The sequence below is a fragment of the Agelaius phoeniceus genome, chromosome 6 (assembly GCF_051311805.1).
Source record: "Agelaius phoeniceus isolate bAgePho1 chromosome 6, bAgePho1.hap1, whole genome shotgun sequence".
In the NCBI taxonomy this organism is placed as follows: Eukaryota; Metazoa; Chordata; class Aves; order Passeriformes; family Icteridae; genus Agelaius; species Agelaius phoeniceus.
In genome coordinates this window covers 1,739,298-1,767,197 of record NC_135270.1, presented here as the reverse complement: position 1 = coordinate 1,767,197, position 27,900 = coordinate 1,739,298, and the positions used below count along the sequence as shown (strand labels likewise).

At 44.5% G+C, this 27,900-nt stretch overlaps 1 protein-coding gene across 7 annotated transcripts in view; it reads right to left on the bottom strand.

The window, feature by feature from the left end:
• The window catches only part of MICAL2 (microtubule associated monooxygenase, calponin and LIM domain containing 2), a 121,826-nt gene that overhangs the window by 33,269 nt on the left and 60,657 nt on the right, over nt 1–27,900 (bottom strand). Inside the window, exons 18-25 of one of the 7 annotated variants that reach the window (XM_077179476.1) lie at nt 26,500–26,718; nt 26,187–26,288; nt 25,463–25,591; nt 19,804–19,902; nt 19,293–19,388; nt 17,758–17,944; nt 16,613–16,701; nt 16,187–16,286 (exon numbers count right to left, since the gene is read on the bottom strand). In XM_077179476.1, coding sequence (XP_077035591.1) covers nt 16,187–16,286; nt 16,613–16,701; nt 17,758–17,944; nt 19,293–19,388; nt 19,804–19,902; nt 25,463–25,591; nt 26,187–26,288; nt 26,500–26,718 — 1,021 coding nt within the window. Of the gene's footprint in view, nt 1–11,744; nt 16,287–16,612; nt 16,702–17,757; nt 17,945–19,292; nt 19,389–19,803; nt 19,903–25,462; nt 25,592–26,186; nt 26,289–26,499; nt 26,719–27,900 lie in introns of those variants that run through there. The other 6 variants (XM_077179473.1, XR_013182638.1, XM_077179472.1 and 3 more) reach the window with 6 other exon arrangements.

Below are 27,900 nucleotides of genomic sequence, written 5' to 3'. Positions count from 1 at the left end.
AGACACATTCCACATGAGCAAAACAGAGTAGAAGCAAATGAGATAAGAATTTTTTTCCTTTTCCTCTGAGGATTCCCAGGACAAAACTCGTGGGAGAAGGGATTTTTCAGAGAATGTGAATGTGACAGGTCCTGGCGCTGCTCAGTGGGGTGGACATCAGCCTGGTGCCAGCAGTGCCACACGTGCCAGCCACACAAGTAGGGATTTATGGGCTTTTTTCCAGCCTCTTATGGACCTGTGTGTGTGGCAGGAGGCAGATGAACCAACCTTGCTTGGATGGCTGAACCTTCAGCCTCACCCTGCAGTTTAGGTCAGTTTAGGAATGAGGAAAATAAACACAGACCCCCTCAGGTTATTTTTGATTGGGTACAGCAAATACAGATCTTGGTTTGTGAAAAGCAGCAGCATCCCAGCACCTGTACAGCGCTGTCCCTGAACTTCACATTCAGGCAGGGGAAATAAAGAATAAAGCCATGTTTGCCTTGCTCACTCCAAGTGGTTAAGACAGGCGATCATTTCTCCCTGTGAAATCCTTCACTTCTGAGCAACCTTATCTTACCCATACCCACCGTCTCCCACCCAAGCAGATACAAACATATCAGCTGCAAAGTTTCCTGGGGCTGGGTGCAGAAGGGACAAATGACAAGCTCCAGGAGAGTGGCTGTGCTTGGCTCACTGCCCATGTGTGGTGCTTTATCTGCATCCAATTCAACACTGGTGCTGCTCATTTACACCTGTATGACTGGGGGAAAATATCAAACTTGGGACATGGCTTATTTTCTGATCTACTGGAGCAAGCCATCTAGTGAACACCAATTAAACTCCTATTTAACTTGCAGTGCCTCCATTTATTGCAGGAGTGCACTCACTCCATCCTTCTCTTTGCTGGATGAGTGCTTGAACACGCTCAGGCCCTACATCCAGCTCAATAGCACCACAGCAGCCACGTGTTTCTGGACTGCAGAGGTTTCATTTCCTCTGGGAGATGGGAGGAAATTCATACCTCTCTGATTTTTATGTCTGACTTCCAGTTCGGCCCAACCAGGCCACCCACCCAAGGATGCTGTGGGTTCCAGCAGCTAAGTAAAATTCAGTGTTCTGAGCCAATTTGTAAACCCCAAATCCTCCAACTCAACTTTCTCCTTAAAAGATGGTGCATTTTACATGAAAATCAGAGCAAGCAAATGCAAATAATATTTTGCCAGCTCTTTCTATAAGTTCTGCACCCATGCTGGCAATAAACACTGCCCAAGGTCACTTCAAGTGGCTGCTAAAGAAAGTCAGTTTTGCCATTGGCTCGCACACTCAGCGTGCTCCTTCCCACCCCACTCACTATGCTTTCCCCACCACACTACCAGGAAAGAGCAGAAAACATGTTTATGACTAACAGACACACAGCTGGAGACCATCAAAACCCACAGACAGACAAACAGACAGACTACCTCCAGTGATTCCGAGCACGGTTCCTGAATGTGAACACACTTCCAGCAAATATGTCCCTCTGCAATAGCTTGCTGCACATCCAGTTTCCAACCATTAGGGACGTGTAACAGTCAGAGCTGGTGAAGGACCTCAGGGTGCCACCCAGGGCACCAGATGACAGTGATGGAGGGCACCATTACCTCTCTGAAGAGGTAAATTTCTGTGCTTGCTTTTTTCTATTGCATTCTTCTTCTTTTTTTTTTTTTTTTTAAATTTCTTTCTGGCATCACAACCTCTCCCCTTCTTGAACTCTGCACCCAGGAGCTGACCCTCCCAGAAGGCTGCTAAAACAGCAGAGTCCTTTCTGAGCAAGTTAAGTTTACATCCACAGTGATGCCAAGCAGGTTCAAGACCAGCACCCCTGCCCATGGCAAGGGGTTGGACTAGTCCTCTGTAGATCCCTTCCCACTCAAACCACTCTGAGACTTGAATTTTTGCTGAATCAGCCCAGAGGCTGAGTACTTACACAAAGGTGAGGCACACATTTTTGCTGCTGGACAGATGTTAGGCTAAATTAGAAGCAGGTCATTCAGAAAGTTCCAGCCTCACAGCTCTCCCTGAATCCTGAGCAGCCACCCATCCTTGCAGCACCACCGAGGTCCTCAGAGAGATGTCAGCACAGCAAGGCTGAGCAGGAAGACCCTGATTTTCTGGAATTCTGACTTCAGGGTGGAAAGCAGGCTGTAAACTCTCAGTACCCTGATTCCCATCATACTGCAGGTTGAGACTGCCAGGACCTCAGAATGCTAGTGAAGGACTTCAGGCTGCTGCTGCTTGAGTCCTTTCCTAAGTCTGAGCCTGGCTCTTGAGTATCTCCAGCGAGGGGCACTCCGCACCCTCCCTGGGCAACCTGCACAGCCACTGCACAGTACAGAAGTTCTTCCTCATGTTCAGGTGGAACCCCCTTGCACCGATTTCTGTCCATTGCCTCTTGTCCTAGTGCTCAGCACCACTGAGCAGAGCCTGGCTCTGCCCTCTTTTCACCCCCCCTTCAGATACTGATAGACTTTGATTAAGTCCCTCTCAGTCATCTGTTCTCAAGGCTCAAATCTCTCAGCCTGTCCTCATGAGAGAGATGCTCCAGCACCCTAATCATTTCCTCCCCAGGACAGGAGATTTTTGACTAGAAGCCAAGAGGCTGAGTCAGAGGAACTGAGCTTTATCTAAAGTAAAAGCTGCAGAGGCATGGCGTGTGCAGGATGGAACAGGCACAGCCCTGTTTCCTGCTGTGCAGACGGGTGCCATGACCTCTGCCTGGCAGCACGGGGCCTCACCAGAGGAAGCCCCAGTCCTCAGGAAACAGTCCCTCAAAATAGCATTTGTGTAAGGTCTGACTTCATTTCCACCCTGCTCACTCCACACTTCCCACTCCCTGTGCCTCAGCATCCTACAGACTTCCAGCAGGGAATTTGCCTGCTCCACAGCACACTTTGGGCTGGAGGCCCTGCTAATCCTTGGCCTAAACACCCAACTGACCCAGGGAAGGGGGCTTGTAATAGATGATATGTATAAATTCGTGCTGAGGCTACAGGAATCTCACCTGATGAAAATCCTGGCATGCCAAAGGAGAATTCCGGGGAAATTCCCTCTGATGAGATTACAGCGAGATGCACCAAGATCCTAGCCTGAATATTCATCTCCAGAAATGTTGACTGAGGATTATTCATCTGACCAAACCCCAGCAGTATGCATTGGATGTGCATTATCAATAAATCTGTGTCTCCTAGAATGTCCATTGCAGGAGATTTTCCTCTAACCAGGTGAATTATTTAACAGTTTCGGGAAACTCTCAGCAAGAGTGACGGCAAGGAAGGAAAAACTACATGAATATGCTAAGAGGATAAGATCAACATGAGAAAGCAAGAAACCCTTCCCAGCAACCCTCAGAGCTTGGAAATGTATAAAAAAGATTTGGTGGGAGCTGTCTCTTGGTGATGCACAGCAGAGGAGAGGAGCCATAGCGCCCCCCGTGTCTCACCCAACGCTGGCAGCCTGGTTCCGTGCCGAGCTCATCTTTGCTTGTGGCCTTTTTACCACTGCATTTTCATTATGGAATAAATTCTCCTTATTAACCAAATTGCTAATCCCTTTGTAACAGGCTGAAGGAGCAGGACAAGGCGCTGTGGGAAGGTGTGAGCCCTGTGCCATGGTCAGAGCAGGTCTGTCACACCCACACCAGCGCCCTCAGCAGGCCCAGAGCCCTCAGCAGGCCCTGAGCCCTCGGCAGCCCCAGAGCCCTCGGCAGCCCCAGAGCCCTCGGCAGCCCCAGAGCCCTCAGCCGGCCCAGAGCCCTCGGCAGCACCAGAGCCCTCGGCAGCCCCAGCGCCCTCGGCAGCCCCAGCGCCCTCGGCAGCCCCAGCGCCCTCGGCAGCCCCAGAGCCCTCGGCAGCCCCAGCGCCCTCGGCAGCCCCAGAGCCCTCGGCAGCCCCAGCGCCCTCGGCAGCCCCAGAGCCCTCGGCAGCCCCAGAGCCCTCGGCAGCCCCAGAGCCCTCGGCAGCCCCAGAGCCCTCGGCAGCCCCAGAGCCCTCGGCAGCGGCTCAAGGGGAAGCCTGGAACGCGAGTGCTGTGCCCTTCCTGGGTGCTGCAGCTCCCCGAGGCAGCCCAGCAGCCAGTGTGCCCATCCCACACCCTGCCTGTGCCTTGGGACAGGCTGAGGGCAGCCTTGCTCTGCCTGGCCAGGAGCTGCAGGTCCTGCAGCCAGCACAGCTCGGGGTGACCCTAAAGATGCTTTAGGGTCTGCGTGCACACAGCTCCAACTTGCTGATAGGATTAAAGGAATTCATGTTTTCCATTCCTTCAGCTGTTGTTAACTTCCTCCTGACTCTGCTGTCACACACATATGGTGATCTTTCTCATCCATAACCCTGCCCCAGTCTTTGACTGACTTGCATTTAGAGCAAAGAACGTGGCTTTAGAGCTTGTGGGGGTTTTTTGTTTGTTTGCTTGTTTGGTGGTTGGGGTTTTTAATTATTTTTTTATGCAAGCAGTGAAGCTTAGCTGCCTTCAGCTACTTAAGAGCAGCAACACAACCAGTGATTTGAACAGAACAATCACATATTCATCTGGCCTTCCCACTCAAACATGACAAAAAATGTGGATAAAAACAATTTCTCCTTTGTCTGCATTTCAAAACTCACCTCGGCCTCCTCACATGGGCAGAGAAACGACTGTTTTCCTTACAGGGCAAGCATTTAGCTAAGCCCTGTGGTAACTGAGAAGTATTCCTAAGGCTTCAGCTTGCAGGGCTTGTACCTGGGTTGGCTCTCACCCAGAGGTCAGGGCTGGTCAAACCTGATTTCAATCCATGGGCTTGGCCAAAGAGCCCCCACAGACCCCAAGGACAGATGCAGATACAAACCCCTTCCCTTTAAAACTTAGTTTTTCTCTCCATTAAGTGTCATGCCAAGTGTTTTAATTCAATGTTGTGTCAGCTCATCTTTGCATTTAAAGACAGAAATGTCTGCACCAGGCCTTGAATTAGTCAGAGATGCAGCAGTGAGGCACAAAGACATTAGAAAAGACCTTTCCTTCCATCTCTCTGGAGATGCTTTTCCTAGCTGAGCCCTTCAGGAAGCTCAGGGGCTCAAGGCATTGTCTTGCTAACCAAAAGCAGGCAAACTCAGCACAGCTCTTCTGCTTGCTCAAAGTTCAGTGCAACCCTGATTCTCTCAATGACGGGCTTGTAAAATTCACATTGCTTACAGAGTGATTATCCACCATAACCTAAAAAGCATTTTTACCTTTTTTTTTTTTAATAACTTTTTGTAATGGTCTCAACCTCAGTCTGGATGCATTTCAGCATCTAACAGGGCCTTCATGCAGCATCACTGTCCTGCAAAGGCTCCGTGCCCAAGGCAGGAACATGGCAGTGAAACCTGATGTCCCCACAGTTATTGCCTTTCCTAATGGAAATTCTTCCAAAACCATGCCTTGGATCAACCCATTTGGAGAGCCAAAGTCATCCCAAGGTCCAGAAACAAGAACAGAGAAATCTTCTGGGATGTGGGGTCAGGGCCTCTGGCATCACAAGAGGTTTTGCTAATACTTTGGGTTGCCTTTATTCCTCAGGTACAGGGGCAAAGCTGACAGTGCAGTACAGCAGTGGAGAGACCTTCCTTGTCTGTATTGTGCTGCCTGTTAGAGCTACATGGATATTCTTGCAGCCTGAAAGCTTGCAGTGACACCCTGCTCGGAGGTGACATTACAATGGGCTTTGCTGAGCTGATGAAAACACCCTGGGAGTCCCTGGCACGGGTCCCCTTCAGAAACGTGCCCAGCAGCAGTGTGCCACTGCAGCTGTGCCAAAGAAGCTGCCCTAAGCCCTAAAGGGGCTTAGCTCTACCCACCCAGGACACCTTCTCTGATCACCATGTGCAAGGCATGGATCACTGCAGCATCCCAGTGCTCCCAGTGCCAGGGCTGGCAGCAGGCAGAGCAGGAGATGCTGTGTGTGCTGCCAGTCCTGCCCCACAAGGCAGCCTGACTCCAGCCCGGCTGCTGCTGCTCCTGACTCATGTGCCAAGGCAGATCCCACTGCTGTGACCTGGCACAGAGGTGACACGGCCCTGGGAACCTGCCAGCTTCAGGCAGAGCCAAGCTCCTGCTGGGGCAGCCGGACCGGGCCAGCCGCTTCCTCCCTGCCTTGGGCAGAGCACGTGCTGCCCACAATGGCACAAAGCCTGGGCTCTGCCCAAAACCATTCCCCTCCCTGCCAGCAGCCAAGCAGCTCGGACACCAGCTGGCCCAGGGCAGCTGGCTTTGATCAGCTCCTCTCAGGAGTGGCTGCTCCCCACGTGCCTCTCTCCAGCACGGACAAAAATGGTCAAAGATGCTCCAGCGAAAATCCCCAAGCAAGGCAGCTGCAGCCAGCTCCCCATCAAGTGGATGCTGCTGGGCCACGAACAGCAGGAAATGTTCCCATTTCTCCTCCCTCCTCCTCTTTAGCTGGTTTTAGGTCATGTGAGGGGAATTAATTTTTAAGCAAATCCTGTGGGATTTCTTGGCTAAAGTGAGTCAGACCAAATGGGAGCCCCACATAAGAGGAAAGGGGGAGTGAACCTCACCAAGTCAACCAAAGTATGAAAGCTCACACAAACCCAGAGAGCATCACTGAAGGCAGATGAAAAGCATGAACAGAGGCAAGAAAGAACAGATTTTAAAATTATATCTACCTTTCTTCTTTGGCCTACAACACACTCAGGTACTGGTGGTCAGGAACAAAGTATTTCTGGGGAGGGTGCTCTGGAAAACAACTCCAAGAACTCCTGATCTGCCCAGGCTGGGGGTCCCCACACACCAAACACAAGGTCTGGGGGCTGACCAGGTGGAGATGCCCTGGCAGGGCCCTCAGAGGGGACAAGGAATTATCCCTCCCTGCTGCTGGTAGTGAAAGGGGACCCGGGCACAGCTGCCCTGAGGGCAGACAGCTCCAGCCCTGCTCCACAGCTGTGGAAAAGCAGACAAGAAATAATTCCTTGTGGGCCTTGTTTGGGGGACAGGGAGGAAGAACGAAACCTCCTGAATAAGTTGTCCCAGCCTGCAGTGGGGATGTGCTGTTGTGCCACCTGTGGCACACCCTGAGGCTGTGGAGCAGGAACAGTACAACAGCACTCACCCAAACAGCCCCAGCCACTCAGCACTGGCACAGGGCCTCCTGGTCCCCAGCTGAAAGGCACCACCAAAACACAGAGCACTGCTCTGCTCAGCAGGGTGTGGGTGCCTGGCACCCAGGGCTGGCAGAGGGCTCACCCTCCCTGCTGTGCAGCTGCCCCACACAGCACAGGGCCCCCATTCCAGGCTCCAGCCTCACTGGCATCCTGCGTTCCCCGCTGGCAACCCCGAGGCTCCTGGCCTGCCACTGCACTGCCACCTCATCACTCATCCACAGGGCAAGTGCACCCTGCCTGGCCTTGTATGGAGCTGCTGACTCAGGCACTGACAGCACTGGGCAGCTCTGAAGTGGAGTCACTCACAAACGTGGGCAGCTCTGATGGTGAAAGCAAACACCAGCTGGCATCACACACTGGCATCAGTCAGCAGACCACAAATTGATCTGTAGCACACCAAGCCCGCTTTACTGCCTGACTTCTCACTGTGCAATAAACCAAAAAAGCAATCCGAGTCCAGCTTACAAAACAGCAGGGCTTCAGGAGAGCTGTGGGGACAGAAGGAAGGTGTGGCAACAGCAGAGCTGAGCAAGCACAGCTGAAACGGACCCGGTGAGCTCAGGGGCAAGGTCCCGAGCAGAAAGCACTGTCCAGGAAAGCACAGCCCACGTGGGACTGGCAGAGGGAATGGGAAAACACCTCCAGCTTGGTTAGACCTTGCTGTTGCTGAAATTCAGGGCTCAGCAGCCCACACGAGTGAAACCCAAGCTCAGAGCTGTCAGAGCTTCAGCTGCATCCTGCAGCCTGAGCTCAAAACACACAAGGCTGCATGGGAGCACTGCCTCTGTCACAGCTGGAAACTCTGAAGGAAGACATCCCACTGAGGTGTCCCACAGATCTGCCTTAGGAGGCTATCAAGCTTCCAGCAGCATTCCCAAACTGATGTCCTGTCCCAACTTCGACTTTTCATCTCACCTGAGATACCACCAGGGAGGTTTTTGCCCTTGGAAAAGGATTCTTACAAAAGGTAGGATGGCTGACATTTCACAGATTTCAGTTCTTGCCACATCTCCTCTTCCTCCTCCTCATACTTCTAACAGAAGCAATTTCCACTTTGTTGTGGCCAACATGTGAAGGGAAAGAGTGAAGGGAACTGCTGCTCCCATTCTCCATGGGGTGGCACTGAGCGTCAGATCAGCTGCCTGCCTTCCAACCACCACTGCCTACAGAGGCTTTCCTGCCACCTCTTCTCCATCCCTGATGCAGGGATGAGCCCCCTCCTCCTGTCCCCATGCCAGGAGACCATCTCTCCTCCCTCTCCTCTGAGCCCATGCCAGCACCTACACAAGCTCCTCAGCAGCAAAACGCTTTCTCCAGGTCTCCATCACCTACTTCGTAAACAAACACTTCTGAATTCTGGCACAAAATAAAACCATGGAATCTGGAGCTCTCAGAGCCAGCCAGAGACTGCCATGATTTTTTAATGCATCCAAGGGGACAGTGCACATTTATGTGATAATACAAACTGAACAAAAATTAACAAAGGAGGGAAAAAACAACTTAGAAGAAACCTATTAGATATACTGAATACGTGTCTTTAGGAAAAATTGATTCTCAAACAAAACCTGCTATGATAGCACACTACTTCTATCATTTTAGAGTAAATATATATTTAATTAGAGCAATCTGTGTTAGTCTGGTATATTAAGGCATGTATTAATTATGAATTTGGAGTGCAGCAACAACACCTTCAGTTTCCAGTGTCCGTCAAAATAGTATTTTTGGACACAGATTCAAAGCACTAAAAACCTTAAAGATATGAATGAATGAATACCTGCAGAACAAATGCTAAGAGGGCAAATTCAATACTATAGCAACACAGAAATTTCATCATTTCACATTTCAAAAAAACAGTTCAGAAATTCCATCCATTTCAAACAAGTTTGGAGCCCACCACCTGATGAGATTAAAGCCTCCCTTCTTTTTATGTGAGCACAGTTCATGAAGAAAAGGAAAGAAACTTGGAGAAATATTTACATGACTAGTATGTATACCTGCACCAGGCATTAATACATAATGTCTTCTTATCCTCAGTGACAGATAAAAAAAACCAAGTCATCTGCAAACATGTCATGTCTTCGAAAACATAAATATTAATGCAGAACTCAGTGCATTTCAAAACTCAATGTTTTGACTGGAATGTGAGGAATGAGTGAGCCAGAAGTGAATTAAAGCCAATTATAGTAACTAATTGCCATGATGCTGTGGAAAAAATGCAGATCATAGTCTTTGCTTGAGGTTGGAAGACACACAGAAGCAACTTTCACTGGCATTTACAGCTGTAGCAATTTAGAAGAAACTCAGAGGAGCAGAAATTACTCTTCTTGGTAGAGTTAATGAAAGGCTGGTGTTTGAGTTTGAGCAATTTTCAGAAGTTTTGTCTGTATTCTTCTATTCAAATCAAATATGTTTAAAACCTGCAAGATCTTTTTAATTTTAAAGGCTTAGCACAATTATAATAAAGGTGGGTTACCTTTAGTGAATGCTGACATGTTTGATTTTCATTAACAGACACCTAGGCAGCTAATGCTGCTTGGCTTTGAGAATGAAAGGTTAGCCTGGCTTTTCAAAAAAAGAAATTTAATAAAGAAAATAGGCACATCTCTGTACTTATTTTCAATCCAAATGGCCCTTGTGGCGACAGACAAGCTCAGAACCCATCTGAAGCAGTGTAAAGAGGAGGAAAGAGAGCAGTTCCTGAGCCTGCCAGTGTCACCTCTGCCCTTTTCCTGCGGGAATGGCATCTGTGCCATCAGGTCTTAGAGGGCATTAACTGGGCAAAGAGGCACTGGTGTTCCCTGCTCCCAAAGCAGGGGCTGTGGGTGAGCCCCAAGGAGCAGCCTGCCTGCCTCTCATGTGAACACCTGGGCTCTGCAGAGGGACACAGCCCCCAGCTCTGGGGCACTGCTGACAGCCCTGGGGCTGGGAGCACCCCAGGCTCTGCAGAGAGCTCCAGGGCACAGCAGCAGGAAGATGCAGGTCTCCTGCTCACAGGGAGCTCTGCTCACACGGCAAGAGAAGGAGTCTGAAATCAGCTTGTTGCATTCACACAGCCCTTAACCCACCAGGCTCTCCCTTCAGCAGCACCACCAGCAGCAAAACAGGGAATGTGTGGCTTTATTGTGTAATAATTTTGACCAAGAGCAAGGGAACCAACACAAACTTCCTCCTCTCATGCTGATCATTTTGTCTGTTTTATTTCTTATCCACACACTGTGTCCTGCCTTGCCCACGAGTGCATGGGCTGTCTCCTGCAAGGTGATGCCCCTGCTGACAGGATTGCCTAGTGATGTGACTGCCTGGGCCTTCTGCACCTCTGGGAGAAATAAACCCAGGCTCTAAGGTACCCCAGTTCCAAGTTATTGCACTGTTATTTCAGCAGGAATGAGTGAAACTTTATGAGAACAGCACGAACAGCTGATGCCTCTCAACGCTTCAGTGCCACACAAATCATCACCTTCTGCAAGCAAAAATGCTCTTCTGATGTTTCCCTGTCACTGCCTCGGCCTAACACTGTAAACTGTGCAAAGAGCAAATTCAGTTTTACCCCAATTGCTTTGTCTGATACAATCAAGTGCCAAGTATTGTCCTCAGTGGTATTTGTTGCCCCATGTTTTCATAATGGATACCATCTTCCCCTCGGACAGCAAACTTTTAACTGTGCCTGGTGGCTTTTCCTTTGGCAGGAAGATGGACTAGTTCATAGAGAATAACATTTGCTCTTCTTTGGCAATGATGTTGTCTTTAGCAACAATTTTTAAAAAATCATTCCTGTCATTCAAACAACCCCAGTGAGGTTCAGTTTTAATTCATTAAAGAAAAGAAATAAAACCACACAATCTTTCCATTAAACTCTTGGAACTAGTCTTTCTGGGATTTGTTTGGGGTTTTTTTCTTGAAATGCAAAGAGATTATAGCTTAAGAATTGCAGAGTAGGCAAAAGAAAGAACATGAAGAGGAGGAAGACTTAGGAAAGTTCTTTTGGAGAACCTGCTGTTTAAAAAGAATTCCACCACCAGCTTAAAATACAAAAATTAAAATAAAATTTTAAAAGAGTAATTAAATAAAGCAAGGCAACTGTTAACAGGCAATGGGTCACCACCAGCTTCAGCTTCCAGGGGTCCAGCAGGTACTGGGAAGAGCACTCCTGAGCAAATAGCAAAGGTAAAGATTTATCCTGGGTTATTACCTGCTTTTCCTGAACACAACAAAAAATCCAAACACATTAACTTATTACCTTTATGACATATGTTAATATGTAAAATAACAGTGTAAGGAAAGGTAGCAGAGGCCAAAGAGAGGAGGACAGTGCTGTTTGTGTGTGCCCCATGCCCACCAACACCAGCTCCTCATCCCCAGGAAGGGTAAATCCCAGCACCAGTCACCCTGGACAACGCCTCAGGGACCTTGATGTGCATCACAAGGGACACACATGCAAAGACACCACCACAGGGAAACTCTGGGGCCTCTGCTCGAGCCACAAGCAGGGTAACACCACAGCATCCACCACAAGAGGAAGGTGCCAAACCAGCGTGAAGTCACTAAGTCTCTGTACCCAGGAAATCTTTGTAAAAGGAAGAGATGAAACAAGGAGACTTATAAAGAACTACATTTATTTTTGTTTACAGCAGATATCATAAATAAAGCTAAAACAATTTTCACCATGTGCAAAATACAGAATTTCCATGTGAAAATTTAAATACAGAGTTAAAACCTATTTAATAAAAATATTCAGTTAAGATTATAAAGTAAAATGGAGACAGAAGATTTAGGAGGAGAAGGACAGAATCCTCACTGAGCAGGAAGAGCAAGGAAGACTCTGCAACAGAGAGTAAAAAACACAGCAATAGGAAGTGGTTTGAAATGGCAGACCTTTATGTCATGACCTTCATATTAAAGCATGCTGAGCTTTGTAACAACACACTGCAGCCCTGAAATACACTGGGAGTCACATCCCAGCCATTTGTGCAGGAAATGGCATTTGAAACACTGAGAGATTCTGTGTGGGCACAGCGTGGGGACTTTCAGAGCCATCGAGTCGTTTTAGGATACCCACACAAATAAATACAAGTGGCTGAGTCGTGCAAATGTGCAGACCAGCAAGGTAAGGGCTCTGGCCCTGCTGCCTTCCACCTTCCTGGCTGAGGTGTGTGAAATGGAGCAGATGGCAGAGGATGTCTGGCCCCTCCTAAAACTGCTCCTAAGATCAATTCCCAAAGGCGCTTCCCTTTGGGGTCCTCGGCAGGGACAGCTGGGTTATGACTACATCAGCCAGACCCTCAGTGGACTTGCTGGTCAGCCTGAGCCCTTGGTTCCTGCTGGGTTTCATTTCCCCTTCTAGACTGTCACCTAGTGATTATACAAACTGGACCTTATGTAAAAAATAGACACAAAACAATGGGGGGAGCTGGTCATGGAGAGGGGCGGCAACGTCTCATGCAGCAAGAGAAACCCAATCATCAGAGTGCCAGGCAAGGCCCAGGCAATAAAACCGCCCAAACCAAAGCACTCTGGCATGTTGGTACATGTTCAGCCTGAGAACCACATGCACTTTGAACTTATTGCCTTTATGACATATGTTACTATGTAAAATAACAGTCAATTTTAGGCCTGTCTACAATGTCACTTGGGGTGGAAGACTAGAACTTGCATAGTTTAGGCTACGTTGCCTACAGAACCTTTTACACCACACTTTTCCAGTAGGAAAGCAGGGACGTGCTCAGACACTGCTTGCTCATTGGGTGTGTGAGCTCAGTGCAAACAGGTGCTCATGTTAACCCAGAGAATCAGCTGGGCAATCACACCCTGACCTTATTTTAGATCTTTCCTTCAGTTCTTTGAAAGAAATAAGCCTTTAACAAGTTCTTTCAAGAAACCCTTTACTGCCTAACTTACCTTAAAGGCACAGGGAAGCGCACATGCACAGACACAGAGAGAAAAACATTACTTTTTCTAGAACTGCGAACTCAGCAACAGGTTAAATAATCATGCCAAAGCTCCATTAATATACCAGACACACAGATTGCTCCAACAGTTAAAAAAAACAAAAAACAAGAACACACAATGAAATGCTTTCAAACAACAGGGTTAGTCATGTAATTTTGGAACTGGAAAAAAAATCACCTGAGAGCAGAAAGGCTTCAGCCAGTGAGCGGGTGCAGCACCGGAATGTTGAATTGGACTAAAAGCAATGAGGGAGATTGGCAGAGAAGACAGCAGGGAAGAAAACACAGAACTTCACTTGGTTATGTAGGAAAGCATCAGGAAGATTACATTGGTACAAAAAATAACTGGCCAAAATGGAACTGCCTTTTTTCATTCAATTATCAATGAGGACAAGCAGGTATGAGTATTACTAGCAGAACAGTAAGATGAAGAAGTCAAAAAATCAAGCAATTGGACTAATACCAATAAAATAACCCTCCCAACAGAATCATCTGCAAAATCCCAGTGGAATATGCATGGTAATTAAGATTCCTCAGGAAAACATTTTCATTACACAAGTTCCTGAACTCTGTTGTGGAAATGTAGGGATTTATGCCCCATTATACAAATCTGTATAAAATCAATACCATTTTTTTTTAATCTTGTTTTTACACTTTCTACTAGTAAGATTCATTTGGTTTTAAGTTCATTGGCCAGAGATTTCCAAGTTTCTTGGAAATCTTCTACATCTTGTACAAAAAAATCTTGTACATCACCATTTTCCCTACGTTTACCCTTATGCTCTCTCTGCCATAGTAAACAGCAGGAGAAAACTTTAGGAAGAAGTGTTCCTAAAGACTCTCCTATTGACAAACTGAAACCAAAATTGATGGCAGCCCAAATTTGGAAACTTGACCGCCCAGCAGTTTGCTGTGCTGCAGGAGTAACTACACTGCAGACTGCCTCCTTTTTAGGGTGAAACAGCTTCTATCATTAGAAAATAATTAAAGATAGTGCAGTGTTTCCAGGTCAGGTTTTTTAAATGCTGTAAGAAAGGTACAGATACATTACATATATACAGATGGCCACCATGTAACTGTAATTATTGCTGCGTCCACTCAATGTCATAGCAAGGTTTGGCTGAATACATGTTTGAGCATTAAAGGCAATTTTTGTCAAAGGAATGCTACCTTATAGCTAATAATTTTCTTCAAGCACTTTTTCAAGTTCTGTGCATAAAAATAACAATTTTTACCCCAAAATACATAATCACTCTAAAATGTGGAAAGCTCATCCTCATAGTTTAAAGAAAGTCAAACTATCTAGAAGGAAGATCCAGTTTGTCATTTATTTTAAACAGCAGACACATTTCCTTTTGATACCTAAGAGGCAAAACAATTCAAACCATCTTTTCCCACATTATAGGAAATCAAATCAAATCAAAACAAAACAACAAACCCCAAGGCCTGCCAGCCCATAGGCAGCACTGTCATTTGAGACCACTGGCAGGTGATCCTCAATTTTGGTACTAACTGAATGCAACAGTATTTCCTATTGTTTATGCCGCATTCTTCTGGCTACAAAAATTGCTACAGATGCTTTTTCATTTTAGGCTACACATATTGGATTTACCTATTTCCTGGTAACCTTCTGAATATAAATAAGTACTTGAAAGGCAGGGAGCATGCTTACCTCGCTGGCTAACTCGGCTGAAAGTAATGAGCATTGGGATGTCACTGTGTCCTTGCTGTTTAACAGATTAAGGTAGGCCTTCTGAATCTAGTCTAAGGTTGAGGGACATCTGAAAGAAATTGACTCATCTGCTGCTCCAGATAATAGAATTTCACCTTTCTGCCACCAGCTGCACACGTTGAAATGAATTACCCAAGTAAGAAGTTATCGCTTAAGAATACATTTTTTGGCTTTTGATGTTTGTTCTAAACCTGCATTTTTAAAAAATTCCAGAAGAGACTGGGAGCAGTGCCTGCTCAGAGGCACAACAGGAGTGACTTCACTTACAGAGGAGTGCTCCATAAACTGATATGCCTCATATCAGCCACCAAATGAGGAAGCCTTGACTTGAGGAATGTTCTGCCTACTTCTTTCTACCAGTTTCTTTGACTTAAAATTTCAATCAAGTCTTCACTCAACTATCATTTGCTCTTCAAATTTATTGAAAAACTTCAAATAAATTAGTAGAACAGATAGTACCCACTATCAACAAAAGGTATCCATCACATGTAAAGCAATGTAAAAGGCATTTGACTTGAAGCAATGTGAATTATGTAAACTATTTTTTTGAAACATATTAACGCAAGTAAAAATCTCATAACCTAGAGCAAAGATGAAAGCAAGAAGAAAAAAAAGCTATGTGCTTTACTCAGGTTTCAAATCCCAGCCATTTGTCAGAAATATTCCTGAAAGAACACACATTTTTTCATGGTCTAACTGAAAAAAGAAAAAAATAAGCTGGGCAGAATAGGAAGAAAAATGGTTTCAAAATGTACCATCTTCTCCAACAGTCTGATCACAGAATAAAACAGAGGGAAAAATAATCTAGAAAATATCCTTCATCTGACTCCATGTTCTGGAAATGTGTTTGGACACTGTCCTTCATGCTCTAACATACAGTACATTTTGTGTTGAAAATTTCAATTGTACCTCGCTTCTATCAGAAGGAATCCACCATTCAATGAAGTCATGCGTCACATTGCACGAAGAGCAAAAACAAAGCCCTCCAAACCAAAAAATTTCCCTCGAGAAAATAGCCAGGCTGTTAATTTTGAAAATTTGAAAGGCACAACTGAGCAAGACACACAGAAAGATTCAAACCCTACAGAATCTTTTCACCCATTCAAGCACGTTTTCAAGTGATAGCTCTGCTTCCCGGTACATGTGAGTGAGTACCTCTAGGAGAGCACAGAGGAGTGGCACCCCAAGGCTCAGGAGTTCGTACAGGTAGGTATAGTTATATGCATTGTCCCTGAAATGGAGGTGGGTAGCGTGCAGGAAACCATGCATCCAGTTAGACAGGCGGCTGGGAATGTCAAGCAGATCCCTGGTCACCCGCAGGGGCCAGCTTAGCGTGCCCCCTAAGAAGGAAGTCAGGATACCTGGGGACCTGTCCTCTGGACTGCTAGCAGTGGACAAACTGCTTTCTGTGGTGATCTCTGTGGGTTTGGCTTCCGCTTTCTTCCACGCATCTATCGCCTCCTTAGGAAAAGCATTAAAAAATAAAAAGTGTTAAATATGTTTCTGAAGGATCTAAGTCCAGTTTCTGCTACTGTCTTCAAGTCTTTATGTACATTTTCATTTCCAGTTGCTCCTATGTTCAACTTTACTTTGCATAGAAAAGCTAAATTCCATTGAGAACCAGGTTATTAATAGATAGGCCAAACTCACAGAAGGAGGAGGTTTGTATTTTAGCACTGATTTTACTGCACATGAGGTAGAAAACATCCACACACACACACATGTATTTCACCCTGCCCCAGATAAAGGTGCCTCAGCATTGCATTGGCAATAAAATCTCTCCATACCTTTCCATGGATCTGTATTGTTGCCCTTCTCTTTCTGTGTTTCGTACTGATTTTGCAGTGCGTAAAATGAGGTTTACAGTAAAATTTACCTACAAGAGGGAAAAATCATCAGTTACAGGATATGTTATCTATACATATATGGAGTGAAAAATCACTGTTGCATCTATTAAAAAAAAATGAAACCAGGATAATGAAAGTTGGGTGGCAAAAGGAAAGGGAAACCTGGCATTGATTCTGACTAACATCTCTGAATAGGTTTCTTTTACAGATTTGCACACATTAGTTCAGTAACACAAGGTCATTTATCTACCTCTCAGGTATAAGATTTATAAACAGCAAAAAAACAACATCCCATAAATACAAAGTTACAAACCAATACAAGACATCAAGCAGAAAAAAAAAAGTCAATAATCTGCTCAAAAGACATCTTTTCGAATCTCCACACTGAAAAAGAACCACTTTGACCTTGAATCTTTAGTATTTTTGAGGAGGGACATCAGGTTAATACTCTGATCTGCTGAAGTACTTTGGAAGGGACAGGGAATTTCAATTCAGTTTGATAACTCCATTCTAAACTTAAAAAAAGAAGGAAACCCCCAGGATTTAGGTGGGATGAAGCACCCAAGATCTGAACCTCTTGTTCTACAGCAGCCTGGAGCCTGGAATAAATCACACTGTGCTTGGTCAGTCCTACTGCTTTCAACTCCTGACCATAACACTGTAACAGAAATAACCTACATTCCCTGCATCCATGTAAATCTGCCACTGTTATGGCTTGTCCTTATAGATCATGTTATTTAATGGCCAGTTTTGAATGGAGATAAGAATAACTTTATATTATTGGAGAAACCTCACCCCTTTTTTCCCTCCCTTACTCTGACCTGTGATTCGACAAACTGCATTTTGGTCATTCAACTTATTTTCCACTGAGGATTTCTTCATTTACAGCTCAGGTCTGTCATAACTCAACTCTTCTGAAAAACTAGGACTGCATGCACAGGGACTCAAAGATCAGCAGGGACACAAACAGCACACTTGGCAGACCTCCTCCTGACCGTGCTACCGAGACAGATCTTTCTCCTCAGTTCCAGCAAGAGCACCAATCTCAGACATTTCAAAATACTCCTAAATAGCTCCTCCATTACCTTCTTCAACATCAAAGGCATAAATTCCTAAGCGGAGTGTTGTAGAACAGATTTCACACTTGAAGCACTCCCTGTGAAAGAAGTGGCCTTCTGCACTCAGCCTCTCCATGACATAGACCCGTTTCTTGCAGAAATAGCAGATGTCACTGCCCCCAATGGACTTGGGGAATTCTTTTCGCAGAGAACCCTGTTCAAAGATAAAAACAGAACATAAAGCTGTGGCTCCACACCCAGATATAAATCCTTATGAAGGGGGAAGCTGCTTTAGCTTCTTGAAGGGTTGCACAGCACCCTCCAAGCAAAATTACAGTAAGCATCAGTCAGCTTTTTAATTACTCATTATTCCAATTCTGTAGGTTTATGCAGAAATTAATAAATCAGACATCACAAGGACTTTAAAGGGGTGACTTTGATGCTGGACTTGCATCCAGTTTCCCTCTGGGAGTTCACCAACATTTGGATTACTCAGGTCCAAGAGCAGCATCATCCCTGAGTGCTCCGTCATCACCCTGCACCATCCTGGCTCCAGGACTCGTGTCTCCCTCAGAAGGTGAAGACACACCTCACCAGCCTCAAACAGCAGACTTGCATCTGCAGCCAAGCAAAAAAACATCCTGAACTTAGTTCAGACACAATCTGGAGGAAAATGCAGGCTTGTGCTTTAAATTCCAGGAGGAAAAGCAGTCTTCAAACGCTCCACCCTTCCCATGGCCACAGCCCTGACTCCCCTCTCAGCCATGCTCCTCCTGAGACCACAGCCCAACCTGGGGCTTGGTTAGCTTTAAAAATCACTTGCTTTCCTACCATACACATTCAGAACATTTTTAATGCATTCAAAATACAATCCATATTAACCACATGAAACTATTTTGAAAGTTTGCTGCAATTAAGCTGGTAATGAACATTCTTTAATTGCCACAAATTTCATCCCCTCTTACATACACGTGCAAAAGGTACAGAAAAGTGAAGTAGAAATTGATTAGATGCCACAGGACTTTCCTTTTCTTATTAGAGGCAGGTATGAGGGTGTTACTTTGCATTACTGTATTATGGTTGGGTACAGGTCAGTACAGGTGAGCGTGCTGTGCCTGCCACATCCATCACCACCTCCCTCCCCTTCCACTATCCCTGCTGCCACAGGAGAGGTACCACATGTGGCATGGAGGAGGAAAAGTCCAAGGCACATTCAGACAGTAGCACACAGCCCACACAACTCATCTTCCATTTGTGAGCAAAAGGCAGCCTTGGAACCATTTTTTAATGGTAAGTAGAACTCACAGTTGTCATTGTCATGTAGTCTTGTGCCTAAAAGTTGAGAATTCTATTCCAGATCTGCCATTAGTAATCCATTTTGCTCTGATGGATAATTTAGAGCATGAATCTTTCCAAACAAACAACCATGCAAATGGAAAACCACACAGATGTGCTTGTAAAACCATGGTGTTAATAGATCAGATAGTTACAGTGAAGCTGAAACAACTGAGTTTAGTGCTGGCTGGTAAGTAAAGTGCCATCAGCACAACACAACACCTTACTTGGCTTCCCAGTACCTGACAGCCCTGAGTGGTGGAGGCAGCAGATGGAAAGTGAGGAATGGGGCAAGAACCTGCAGCTCTGTCCAGAGACCGCTTCTGAATTCAACACAGAACAGTGTCAGAGTTGAGAAACAGCCCTCTTCAAAAGGAGGCACAGTGATTCAGCACTCGAGCGTTAAAAATAACTGCATAAGTATGTACTGCACAAAACTTTCTTTAGAAGCCACCCTGAGTAATAATTGTCTTCTGTTACTAATTCTACAGTAATTACATTTAATAAAAGCCTCCTGAAGTTTTAATTCAGGAACAGAAATAGAAATGGAAGACGTGGAGAGCAACATTCCCATCAGAACATTGTGCTGATGTGCACTTGATTCTTTCATAAAGTGTTAGACTTTTCATAAAGTGTTAGACCTTCAAGTGCTCCACATCTGGGGTCTTAAGTCAGGATGGCATTCTGGGAACATTACTCTTAAGTCAAGTTACTGTTTCTTTGTGGGTTTAGTCTTACCAGTTCAAGCTGTGGCTTGGGTCTGTGATCATTCACATACAGATTTACAAGAACTTCAGCCACAGCTCCAATTGCACGTGAGACCTTTCCTACAGTCATCTAACCAGGAAAGGGAGGAAGATGAAGAATAGAAGGAAGAGCTTTAGTTACCCTTGAAAGAGAATTTAAAGACAAAAAAGGACAAGAATGATTTGGGCACATGCAAACATCGATCCAGGGAGGCAGGAGAAAGAGCAGAGGGGAAGCCCAGCGGAGCACAAGCATGTTCATGCGTGACCAGCGAGGGGCCACAGGAGGCTCCTGTGCAGCCCACAGACTGTTCCCTGAGGATGACTGAGAAGATCCTGGTGGGAGCAAATGCTTCTCCTCAAGGCTTCCTGCTGTGTCCATGAAAGGCTGAGCTGGGAGCCACTGCCTGGCTATCTGAGCAGGACATGCTGACATTAAAAAGACCCCTATTGTTCACTTCAACTTCTCTGGGACTTGGTTGTAACATTTCAGAACAGGGGGTGGGATTGAACTCCATATTAACACTCCCCAAACTGTGACATTTCAGGGAACATTCTATGAAAATGTATGAGCCAAGTCCCACACAGAAATGTTTTGTTGGTGCTCACAGGGCAACCATTTGCCCTTTCCCCAGTGACTCATGGTAATGCCAGGGAGAACTGGAGAAACCACACTCATGAGAGGGAAACTTCTCCTTTAATCTGCTTCATCACACTGCTGCAGCCATGAAAATTAGGCTGTTTTTACCCAAATGTATCAACCAGGCCTGCAAGGAGGCAGCAGTGGCTTAGGCTGTGGCTCCAAATGCACAGCAGACAGACCAATGACTGCATGGTGTGTGCTTCCCTGCCCAAACCCCTGCCTGGGCACTGGAACAGGGGAGAGTGCCTGTGCATGAGTGTGCAAGTAGCAGCAAGCAGGCAGGTACTCTGCTCCTGGAAAATAGACAGTAAAGGCTTCGCAGATTTACGGAAATATCTTCTGCTCTAAATCAAATTTCCTGCACTGATTGGGATTTCAGCTTTCCAGTCAATGTAAGATCCCACAGCCTCTCTGGCAGCAAATGCAGCAAGGGCCATCCTGGTCTGGCCAGCAGTCTGGTACTCTGCTTCTGAACTCAGGGCACTGCTTTTTTCCAGGAGGATAGATACATGGTATCATATATTACACTCCATTTGCCTCTCACAGAGCCCAAATCTCAAGGAAGTCACCCTCTTCTCAGTGAAATAATTTGTCTACTGCCACCCCACCAAGTCCTGCTAATTGAAGGTTTTAAAATACCAGAAAGTTACCATGAAGAAATGAAAAAAATATAAATGCAATGGTATTTGGAATACTTTAAAACAATTTTAAAGCATTTTCTATCAAGTTTAAAAACACTTATAATGCACTGTGAGTGTGTTTTCAAAAATTATTATGGGTTAAAAAATTCAAGGGACTATGGCCAACCCTTTACAGCTCCCCTTATCTTTTGAGAGTTAGCTCATAATTAACTTGATAACCAGGCAGGTACAAAATATACGCATTAAGACTACAAAGGCCATTTACGGGACAAATTTCTTTCCTGTTTGATTTAGTATAAAAAGACTTTAAAATATCATTCAGTATCTGGACAACTTGTGGGTAACAACTGCAAAGTGAACTGCTAATTACATACCACAACACTGTCCCAAGTGGCACACCAATTTATAAATCCCTACAAGAAGTACTACTTGCTACTACAGGAAAACTATGTTCCTTTGATTTTTTTAAGAACATAGAACAAAAGAAAATTTCCTCCCCAAATTCTGCACCTCTGAATATCCTGAGCACATTTGAATATCCTGAGGCCATGTTGTACACGTACAAGTAATGTACAGGTAAATGTATAAGTTCTTGTCCACAAGATCCAAGGTAAAAGAAAGTGTTCAAAGTCAGTTGAAGCAGAAAGTTTTCCATGAACTAGATAAATACTGGAGCAATCAGTCAAATAACAAGGCTGTGCTTAAAGTGCAAGTAGTTGAATTTCAGGAAAAGTATCCTTGAGCCTGAACTACACCTTGAAATTCATCAGGTTGGCTGATTTCTGTTCTCCCTCCATTGGAACAACCTATGTCAACATTAAAGCAGTCAAAACAAAAAAATTGCATGTTTATACACCCTTTAAAAATGCTATTAAAAGGAAATGTTCCTATAACAAATGTGAATTCACATTCCAAGTAAAAGCAAGTGAGATTTCACTTTAATTTAGCAACAATGCCCTTAAAACCATGCTTTAACTTTTGGTCAGCCCTGACTTGGTCAGGCAAGAGATGTTTGTTGTACATCCCTTCCAACAGCACTACTCTGTTCTGCACCAGTGCCACTCAGTCACCAACCAGAAGAACCAGGGCAGCAGGAGGATCCACCAGAGCAGCCCCAGGAGCACCTACCACCCTCAGAGACACCAGAGAATGTCCTCAGTGCCCCCGAGGCTGCTCCTCTACTGAAGTCACACACAGCTTGGTACCGCTGGGGCCGCTGTGTGCATGGAACAGGCTCGGCTCACAGCTCAGGCAGCTTTATGCCAGCAGCTTTAACGCCTTGGCTGAACAGGAATCCTGAACAGTTACCTTACACGGTGAATTTCAGGGAACAAGCAGAAAACACTTAGAAATCCCAAGAGTTTGTGATTTCCCCAGACTGTTGAGCTGTCAGTGCACACTGCTTTTCAGCAGGTTGACCAGGGTGGTTATTGCCATGGGAAGAGAAAGCTGCCTTCTGTATTTCCCTGTGTTATTATTCAGAACTGCACAGCCAGCCAAGTAAGCCTCAGTAGCATTCTCATAAAACAAAGGAACTATGCTCTCTGCCTCCTAAAGCATACAATGCCTTCCCTTTGTTCTTTCAAATCCTTAATGACTTTCCTGGTCTTATTTTGCTTTGAGGGTGATTTATTTACTTTGTGTACAAGCTGTTACGTATATCTTCCCTCTGAGATAAACAACATTTGAGTAATAAGTTACTGTGTGTAGGAAACACCCCAGCCCTGCTTACTGCTGGCAATTAGAGTCACCTCACTGAAGGGAAGTTGTTGGTCCAAGCTCTGCAGGGAGCAAATTGATTGCAAAAACTTCCCAGCTCTTACGACACACGGTGTGGACTCACTCATGCAAAGCTCAGATGAACAGAGTTTTCTGAAGGTCAATCCAACCTTGAGCAGAAAACAGGAATAACCAAAGCCCAGCCTGTAATATAATATAGGCTAACTCGTTATTCTAGCTAGGTGAATTTTGACAGGTGATTGAAGCTAGAAGGTACTTTTGATTATTATTGACATATTGCACACAGAAGGTAGTTCTTACTAAGTTGCAATGACTGCATGTCTTGAAAGGAACAATACAGTCCCACAGCCTTCTTTTCAAGTGCTCCTTGCAGGACTTAGACTTAATAACAAGTTTCTGTAATTAGACAGTATGATTTCATAGCCACCCTCCTCAATAACTGTGTCCCCATAACTAACACTGTTCCAAGCAAATCTGAACAGGTGCAATGGTTTGTCATGTCTGGTAACAAGCTCAGAACTCACCTGAAATTTAAATGACAGCACTAGCTATTTAAAACCATGGGAGGGTGCTGATATTTATAGGTCATATATCATGAAGCCTTACAAAACTCAAAACACTCCTGTTACCTTCTGTCTGTCTGCTGGGGAAAAAGCAGAAACACTGACAGCAACACACAGCAGATCTTCCTGTCGGTTTATCAATCCCAAAACACTTTCTGATACTGAAGTCTACACTCAGCTAATGATACTTCTCAGAACACAGAGCAGAAATTCAAATTTTGAGACCCATAATTCCCCTCCTCAAGATAATGGAGACATAGGCAGTTCCTGGCATATTCACAGCACAGGTCCAAACATATTGTTGAACAGCACTTGAAAACGCACACTGTGCATCTGAAATACTGTTGAATTTTTATTTATATAGTACTGCATATTTAGTCAGTGTTTTATAGAGCAGGATAAAATTTTCACATTCTGAAAAGTGTGCAATCTGTAAGGATAAAACACAGGGACAACAATTTGACTGTGAAAGGGCAGGGACAGATTCTATTACCACCTGTGCCCCTGACAGGAGGAGCAAAGATCACCTGGTCATTACTAGAACTGCTGTTTAAAAATTCTCTAAAATGCCACACAAAATGCACCACATTTACACCTATGAAATGCATAGGGTACAAGAGGCTGGCAGCCTGTACAGCACATGGAGCTGGGTATGCAGGCATCAAAATGTTCATGCATGTAGATCTGCCAAAGTGTAAATGTAGTCCTGCTTAACCAGCCAAATATTTACCCAGTGAGATGAACGTGTATTTACTGTGCTGGTGACAGAACTCGATTTTCTTGCTTCAGCTGAGCTGCATTCTACCAGTATCTCTAGAGAGAGCACTTTTCAGCTGAAGTAAAGCCTGAGTGAAACCAAGTAACAACAAACTATTGCCACACCATTTAAATACAAAGGCAAACTAATCAAGGCTGGCAGTGCACTTTAAACAAAATCCAGTTTTTAAAATATCCAGAAAAAAAGATTGGTCAGGACAAAGGTTCTCCAAGAAGTGATGTTAAAATCCTAATGAAATTATTTCTCACAGAGTTTCCTCATGATTAAAAGCCTAGTTCTCATGTTCTAAAGGGTTTTTCAGATAGCTTGGGTTTGGGTTTTGGGGTTTTTTTATTCTCTTTGCAGAGTCACAATAGTCCTCCAAATCAAATGAACATCAGCTCCCAATCTTTTGGAAACCATGACTTAGCTTAAAACCCATCACATGCTACACCTCTTAGCTCATAAAAAGTAAGAGGTAAATCCAGGCAAAGGAATTACTTTGAAGCTGAATGAAGGGAATTAGGGGATTACTGCAGCAAGGCACCTGCTGAGCTTGCAGTGTCCTTGAAGGGCCGTGTCCCCTGGATTTCCCTGGGGACTGGGAGCCAGGCAGTCACTGCAACACAGCCCATGAGCAGCAGCCTCAGTAGGAAGAACTGAGTATCTCTGACCCAAGTGTCACCTCCTTCCTTCCAAGTATGGATGTTTCCAGAAGTTCTGCTGCTACAAAGAACTGTATTCTACCTATTCACATGCAGAAGCAAGTTTAAAGTACTAGTAATTAAACAAACAATAATAAAATGTCTGTATTGGTAAATGCTCATACAATTCTAAGACATGTCCAGTCTAAGACAGGGTTAAAATAACCATCATTGTGTTGTGCAGGTTTTCCCCTGCAGAGCAGATGGATATTCTTATGAAAAAAACCATAAATTCCACCCAAGAAAACTAACCAACCCCACAGCACACAGTTTGCTTTATAATGGGAAGCTTTCTTCAGCATGCCTGTGGTATCATCCTACAGCAGATCATTTAAAACAAGCAGCAATGCAAAATTTTCAGAATTGAAGTAAAAAAATGTTAACCATTTGCTTTGTTCTTCAGCTTTTACCTAAGCCATACCTGATGACAACATTTCTCTTACAAACATGCAGAACTAACAACAGCAAAAAGGGAAAGCTTGATTTAAATGTGAATTACAACCCATACAACAGGTCTGCTGGCAGCACCTTCCATCCAAGCCATTTCTCAAGCAGCTTGAGTACAAGTTTGGGTTTTACATGAAAAATCTCTTAATAGAGTACCTGTTGAGAAGAAACAGCAGAGGAAGCTGAACCAACAGATGATGAAGCAGCAACAGCTGAATGATGAGGTGGAGGGCAAGAGGGAGTTGGGGGCTGAGAATGGGGTAAGCCTTTAGTAGGTAGCTTATTCTGTGTAGAGCAGAAACAGGAGAGTTACCCAAGAGACAGTGACATCAACACAGGTTAAGTTCACAGTCATGCATCAAAAAAAAACCAGAAACATAACAATGACAGATCTACTCTTCTTGCTACCTCTGCACAGTAAGGGCCCATGAAAATCATCATGGCATCTTCATGGTAAATGGTATTATTGTACCATTTCTTTAATAGAAATATTCACAGTGGGCAGTAAGATAGTACTGGGAGAGAGCACAATGAAATCCAGCAAAAAGCAGAGTGCACCAAGCAACACTGCTCAGCAACTGATTAGAAACTGAGCCAGCAGTGTGTGCTTAAGCACAAGACATAGTTTATTTGAACACATTTCTCTCCTGCTAAAGCACTCTGATTAGCTTTAGGATTCAGATTGTTTCACCTCAATTAAACTATGCAATAATATTTAAACAATCCTTTTTACTGGTTTCAGTGGAATCCACATTACTTTTCAGATCCACACAGAATGAAAGGAAGTTAAAACCAAAACCACTGCAATTTCTTTCCCTTCATGAATTCTTATACATCTTCCAAATAAGCAGTTCTTCAGGTGTAAAACTTAAAATTTCACCTTTGGAAACTCCATGTATCCAAACATTGAGGCGAGATGTGCTGCTTTCTCTTTAATGTTCTTTTTATGGAATTCCCTATTTGCTATGGTCTGAGCTCTTTTCTGCAGTGACAGCCAGGGAAGGACAGCCAAGAAAAGAAAGAGAGAGATTTCAGTTAAAACCACATCCATCAACAAAACACAGAAGTTTGTAGAAAGACTTCTTACTGTCTTAATACAACCTACAGTCAACAGAGAACAAGCCAGCAAAACCACAGTACACAGATTATCACAGGCATTTAAGAGACAGAAAGGAAAAGAAGTTGCTTGTCACCTGTTTCATTTTTTCCTCCAGGTGCTGAAGACGCTCAAGCACTCCAGAAAGTACAAATGCAGCAGAACAGGCAGAGGCGAGATTTTCAGAGGTTTCTGACAGACTGGGCTGGGGATCTGTTTTGTGCACAGTCTTTGCTCTCCTGGCCATATGATCAGAACCATTTAAAGACTGTTTGGGTTCCCTGACCTCGTGTTCACTCCTAGCTACCACCTGAAACTGGGAAACACTTGAAGTGAACAAAACTCCGCTTTCTGCACTACCATGCAGGATATGCAGCTTTTAAGGATGCTTCCGAAAGAACGGCACAGTCATGCACATAACTAGAAATAAAATGTTCTCACATCACTCTTTGCACACTGCCCACTGCACTTCTGGTGCTTGTGCACATGCACTGAAATAAATCACTCCTACACAACTTGTGCAGGCCTTGACATCCTTCTGTGCACTTCTGAGTTTTTGTGAGTAACCTCAGACAGCAGCAGTGCAGAAGAACATCTTCCTCTAGGGTTTACAGCAAAGGTTTTGGGTTGGGGTTTTTCAGCAGCACATCTGCCTGAAACTGAGCTTGTAATCAAATTATATTTATGAGGATTTCAACAGTAATTCTTGCCATAGTTCTACATCTAATCTCACACAAATCAGATTTGAGTAATGTATAATGTATTTCAGATTTAAGGCATTTTCTGAGGAGTTCAGAACACATCTCTGAATTTGAGTTTTCATATAAAATAGCTTCTGATCTGCAGATTTCCACTTGCAATACAGATCTCAATTCACTGCAGACTGCTCTTGAAGTGCCATTACAGGATGTTTGCTACAATTTAAAACTGATGAAAAGTGAGCATCAATACTGTTTGAGATGAGATTGCTTTCAGTCAAAGTACCAAAAGAAAAATTTAGACTACAATTTTCCTCATATATGTGATGTGGCAAAAGAGATTTCAGCAGAAATTCTTATCACAAATTCTACTTATAGAAATAAAATACCTGGGCACCAGTATCAGCTGGTCAACGCTCAAGCCTTTATCTTTTTGCCAGGTTTCTCTCTTAGCCCTATCATTACAATAACCCAAAGCATTGGGTATATGCACAAATTTTTGGGTACTGCTGTAGTTTTCTCACATGTTAAAAGCAGCTGGTGTAATTACATTCATACAATTTGGAGTCTAGATATGGTAACACAGAAATCAACACTTATGTTTTCAGGGTATTTCCACACTTTCAGAGAGTTTGCTCATCTGGCAAAGTAGGTGTGAAACAGCCTTTATTTTCTAATGGCATTTTCACAATTCCCAGCTAAAAGTGTCTGTGAACTCGGCAGTTTCCACCCAAATATTGCTTTGTATCTTATGTAGCTCTGCAATAGCAGCGAGTTCCCAGCAGTGAGAGAAATGCTGT